Here is a 5,683-nt window from a genome sequence, read left to right as displayed (position 1 = left end):
CTTCAATCAGAGTTTATCCTAAACCCACCTACCACTCACACTTCCACAATCTCAAGCCTGTATCTTTCTTCCTTTAAAGACTTTGTAGCAAAACTTTACCCCCAGGTTCATACCCACAGGAATCCATGTAAGACTTCAACACAAACAATTTCCCCAGTGCTACGCATTTTGTTAATGTCTTGCAAACAAAAGGAATAATATATATCTGTGGCTGTAACCAAATTACTTTAATTGAAATAATTACCTGACGCATGTTTTCTGCCTCTAAGAAAGAAAAATATTAACCAAAGCAAGAAAATACTTGCTGCTATTTTTTTGGTGCAATTCCAAACAGAGGCAGCTTTAAAAGATATTTTGTCATATCTGACTTTATGAGCAAACAAAAATTTTCCTTAATGCTTATTATTCAGGTATTTTGCTATAATTCTGTCCTGCTTCCCAATCATCTGCTGCTTGTCATCTGCTACCTGAGATGTTGTAAACTTTTCTGTAACATGTTTTTCAGAGATGCTTTTACTTCCTTGTTCTTTAGGCTATAAACAAGGGGATTCACTAGGGGAGTGACCACACTGTACTGAATGGAAAAAACCAACTCCCATGGGGAACCTGAGGTTGGCATGAGATAGCGAAGAAAACCTGAGCCGTAAAATAAGCTCACTGCGGTGAGGTGGGAGGAGCAGGTGGAGAAGGCCTTGCTTCTGCCTGAGGTGGAGGTGATGCTCAGGATGGTAGAGACAATACGGGCGTAAGAGAAGAAGACCAAAATGAAGGTCCCAAAGGCATGCAGGAGGGCAGAGCCGAGCAGAACTGCAAAGTTATCAGAGCTATTGGAACAGGATAGAGGGAACAGAGAAGGAATCTCACAAATGAAGTTGGAGATGACTTGCGTCTCACAGAAGTCCAAATTCCAGGCTAGGAGGGTATTGATGAAAGCATCCAAAAAGGCCAGACCCCAAGATCCCCACGCCAGTCCCACACACAGCTCATTGCTCATCATCTGACCATAGAGTAGAGGGTAGCAAATGGCAGCATAGCGGTCATAGGCCATGACTGCAAGGAGGCAGAGCTCTGTTCCCCCAAAGGCAAGCACAAAGAAGGCCTGGCTCAAACAGTCTTCCACTGAGATGGCTTTCTTCTCAGACAGGAGGTTCTCTAGCATCTTGGGCACAGTGACCGAAGAATAACAGAGATCCAGGAAGGAGAGGTGATTCAAGAAGAAGTACATGGGTGTGTGAAGGTGAGAATTGGTCCTGATAACCAGGATTATCAACAGGTTCCCTGACAGAGTCAGGAGGTAAACTACCAGGAAAAGCACAAAGACTAGAGCCTGGGTATGATGATCTTCCGGGACTCCAAGAAGGAGAAACTCAATGATGGTGCTGTGATTTACCAAGGCCATTTAAAGATGATAATACTTTGGAAGAAAACACAAAGAGAAATAATATATCAACCATCTCCTCTGTCAACCCAAAGCTTCTACTTATTCTATGTACATACACTTTTTTTTCTTCATCTGCTCATTATTGCCATACTTGTTTAATATCTCTCATGCAGTCCCTTGAAGCATGCATGGCCTTCCCTTTTCTGATTTCCTGGTGTATCAGCCCTGAATATTCTGTGCTTTTTCCATTTGTTGCTCTTTTCTTACAAATAGCTCTAGAGAAATTCACATAATTTTTCAGATCTGACCCTTGAATAATTTTTATCTCTTTAAACTGGGCCATTGATCTTGTTCTATAATGTTCTGCTCAAGAACTCATTTTCTGTAGAAGATGCTGTAATCCTGTTTTCCTCAGTCAGTCTTTCACCTTACATTCAAGACTTTGTAATAGTTTGTTACTAATTAATTATGTACATTTGTGTTATCTTTTTTCTCTTTATTATTTTGCATATATTTGGAACATTTGATCTTAGAGATAATTTTGAAAGCTGTGTGTGTGTGTGTGTGTGTGTGTGTGTGTGTTAGGGAGTTGAGATAAGGGAGGAAACTACCAAACATTTTATAAAGTTACAAAATATAGCCAAGAAATAATAAAGGTAAAACAGAACTGAGTTGTTCATCAAAAGAAACCACTAAAAAAAGAGAGAAGTCCTAGCCATATCAATCAGACAACAAATCACTGTAGTAATCAAATTGCCAATTGGTGAGGAAGAAGTAAAACTTTCACTATTTGCAGATGACATGATATTCTATATAGAAAACCCTAAAGACTCCACCAAAAAAACAGCTAGAACTGATAAACAAATTTAATAAACTTGCAGGATACAAAATCAATGTACAGCAACTTGTTGCATTTCTATACACCAATAATGACACAGCAGAAAGAGAAATTAAGAAAACAATTCCAATTTCAATTGCACCTAAAATAATGATACCTTAATAAATCTAGCTAAAGAGGTAAAAGAATTATACTCTGAAAACTATAAAACACTGATGAAAGAAATTGAAGATGACACAAAGAAATAAATAGACATTCCATGCTCATGGATTGGAAGAACAAATATTGTTAAAATATCTAACTGTCGAAAAGAATCCATAGATGTAGTGCAATCCCTATCAAAATACCAACAGCATTTCTCACAGAACTAGAACAAACAATCCTAAAATTTGTTTGAAACCACAAAAGACTCTGACTAGCCAAAGCAATCTGGAAAGAGAAAAGCAAAGCTGGAGGCATTACAATTCTGGACTTCAAGTTACATTACAAAGCTGTAGTAATCAAACCAGTAGGGTACTGGCACAAAAATAGACACCTAGATCAATAGGACAGAATAGAAAACCCAGAAATGAACCCACAACAATATGGTCAGTTAATATGGTCTTCCTGGCTTTCCTCACTCATGCTAGATAGTATTTAGGCATCTCTCTATATTCCAAGCCCTCCTGAAAGATCAGATACAGGTTACCTATCAGTTGTGTCCAGTGGGTAATGTGTGGTTTAGGGTGGCACACCAAGTTGATTCAGACTCGGCAGTGAAAAAGAAAAATCAAATGGAAAAGTCAATTTTAATGTGTCTTTCTCATCTCTCTGCTTGCAAAATTCTCTTGAATAAACATCCTCTCTGACTTCTACATTAGTTAATTAAATATATTCAATTTAATTGAAAAAAATTTAAGTACTTTCAATTTGCTGCCTCACTTTGAGCTGATAGTTGCTTCATTCTACCACATTTACATTCAGCATAGATCAGGGCCACACGGCCTGTCAGCAAGGTAGGTAGTACCCTATATTGTGAGATTCCAGATTTTCTCACCCCTGTCCCCAAGATCCTTTGGTGACAGAGTGAGGCCAAAGCTTATTTTAACTGTATAGTGAAGATAAACACAGATTACAAATTCTGCTCACTTACCTTTGAAGAGCGAACACAGTGGATTCAATTCACATTGAAGTCTGAATGACTAGTTTTGAATTTCAGCAAAGGGCAAGAAGACTGGTTTCTTTGCTTACAGGGAGAAGAGTGGTAGCTCCAGCTGGAGCCCAGGGCTTTCCTCTGAATATGATACTTGTTTTGCCAACTTGCCAGGGATAGCTTTAGTACTTCTCAGATGGCCACTTATTGGTATCTTGTCTACATTTTTTCACAATCTATCTTAAAGAGAGGTGCGGCAGGAGGTTACTTGGATTAAATCATTTTAAGAAAAACATTCATTTTATGAAAAAAACCCAGGTGGTTTATATGGCTGGAATTTCACTATTGGGAATTCACATCTCCCGGTATTTTCCCAATATTTCTTAATCTGTGTCTACATTTAAAATTCAATCAGCTGTGGGAGACATAGCACATTATTTTATTTATAAATTATTAAAATATTTAGGTCTAATAATTTTATCCTATTATTTCCAAAGATATAGGTAGCTGAGGATTACTCTACATCTAACACTTCATCTGCCCAGTGTAATCACATGGAAAATGTTGAGAATTGGAAAAAATGTCTGGCAAGGTGTAGTAATGAGGATAGGAGGAAAAACAGTTACTGCTGGAAGAGAGAACTTGTCTGCCCCTGGTTGGGAGGCATCTGGAATGGGGAGAAGCAGTGTGCATAGAAGTTACATTTCACTGACCTTAGTATTTCCCCCTGAAATCTTTTTTTCCTTTTCCTTTTACCATCTACATTACTGGAGACTAGAACTGATAGGGAGGAAAAAAAATTAACTCTCTTTTCTAGCATATGCGATTAGGCTTTTATAATATATAACATTTATAATATATAACATATTCTATAAATTCTAGCCATCCAGGAACTCCCTGTCTACTCTGTTGTGTTTCCTCTATATGTCTTCAGAATAGGAACCTCTCACCTGCTTGTTTCAGTCTCCCTTAAACCTGAAATTTCTAGATTAGTGAAAAATTTGTAGAAAGAATGCAAGAAATCAACAAAACCCATTTTCAACAATACTCTGGAAGCACAGACAAGCATTATTGAGAAGATAGTAAGAATGACTGATGACGAAACCCTTGGTGGAGGACAAATCTTTAAAGCCTTGTTTGATGTAACTAACTGGCGGTTAGAGTTCTGAGCTAGGCTCCAGCACAGGGAAATAGTGATGTTTGGGTACGGATGAGAAGGGTGGCCACAAAGAGACAGGAGTAGAAGGTCAGATGAGGAGAGACAAATATAACCTGGAAGTCTCTAGTGGGGGTGGGGATGGGGTGAAGACCATTACAGATACCATGGAGGACATTACCCAGCTCATGACACTTCCTGGCACAGAAGACATCTGTTTGCTCTGGTTTTTCCATAGGGTAAGGAGTCATCCGCAATCAGGTGCTCTTTTTGCAAGAATCAGTACTTCTAGACTCCAATTATTGAGCTAGTAGATATTTTTTTTCTGATGACAATTTTCCTGATGGCAGGAAAATAGACTGTCTCTGATAAACGTGTTTTAAATAACATGTTTCAGTCTTTCTTACTAACCACGGTAGAAAAATACTCAGATTCCTATAAGAGGTATCTGAGAAACCTGTCTCATGTGATCCAGATGAAATCACATGGGCATCTGTTCCTTTAGCTGCCTTTGTGATTCTAAATACTGGGCTAAAGTATCAGTGAAGAAGCAATTTCCGGACATAATCCATTAGAAAGGCAATCAGTAAATTGGCCAGCTGAGTTTGGGGACTCAGGAGACAGATGAATTTCTAAATTCCCTGAAGTCACAGCCAAATGTCAAACTTTAATTAACCAGAAGAGTTGAAACTTGTAAGAATCATAGGGCATTCTCTCTCTCTGTGTTCAGACCATTTGGGTCAAAGCAAACGTCTTGATCCTTTGGTGGATGTCTCGTGGGTTTTGAAAGTCGGAAGGCTGGGTAGCAGTTTCCAGTGGACCTGTAAGGAGCTGGATGGTTCATTTAGGAAATCACAGGGATTTATTTTCCTCCATCCATATGAATGGGGAAGTACACAAATTGTGATGATCAAAGGAGTTAATCAACAGAAAATGTATTTTTATATGTCTAATCAATTTTTCCCATCCTAGATTGATAAAGCTTTATGATTCACCCCACTTATGGTATGGCAGACTCAGGCCAACAAAAATTACAACATTCCCACCATCATTGGCATAGGATTTTCATAATTTCATAGTCTCAACAACACTTTATAGTTTTAATCTTTAAAATTTTTGCCAATATGTGAATACATATAAGGTTTTTAACTATAATTCTCACTTCCCTGATTACTA

At 38.2% G+C, this 5,683-nt stretch overlaps 1 protein-coding gene across 1 annotated transcript; it reads right to left on the bottom strand.

Annotated features, from left to right (window-relative positions):
* Positions 1-463: 463 nt before the first annotated feature.
* LOC122225632 (olfactory receptor 8S1-like) lies at positions 464-1,399 on the bottom strand. The gene has a single exon (XM_042948472.1). The coding sequence runs from the start codon at positions 1,397-1,399 to the stop codon at positions 464-466; it is 936 nt and encodes a 311-aa protein (XP_042804406.1).
* Positions 1,400-5,683: the final 4,284 nt, after the last annotated feature.

The sequence above is a fragment of the Panthera leo genome, chromosome B4, assembly GCF_018350215.1.
Source record: "Panthera leo isolate Ple1 chromosome B4, P.leo_Ple1_pat1.1, whole genome shotgun sequence".
Taxonomy (NCBI): Eukaryota; Metazoa; Chordata; class Mammalia; order Carnivora; family Felidae; genus Panthera; species Panthera leo.
The sequence above is the reverse complement of the archived record's forward strand: the minus strand, read 5'-3'. Positions and strand labels throughout refer to the sequence as shown.

Bases quoted from the DNA above. Each gene is read 5' to 3' on its own strand.
- LOC122225632 (XM_042948472.1), bottom strand. From the start codon at position 1,399: ATGGCCTTGGTAAATCACAGCACCATCATTGAGTTTCTCCTTCTTGGA.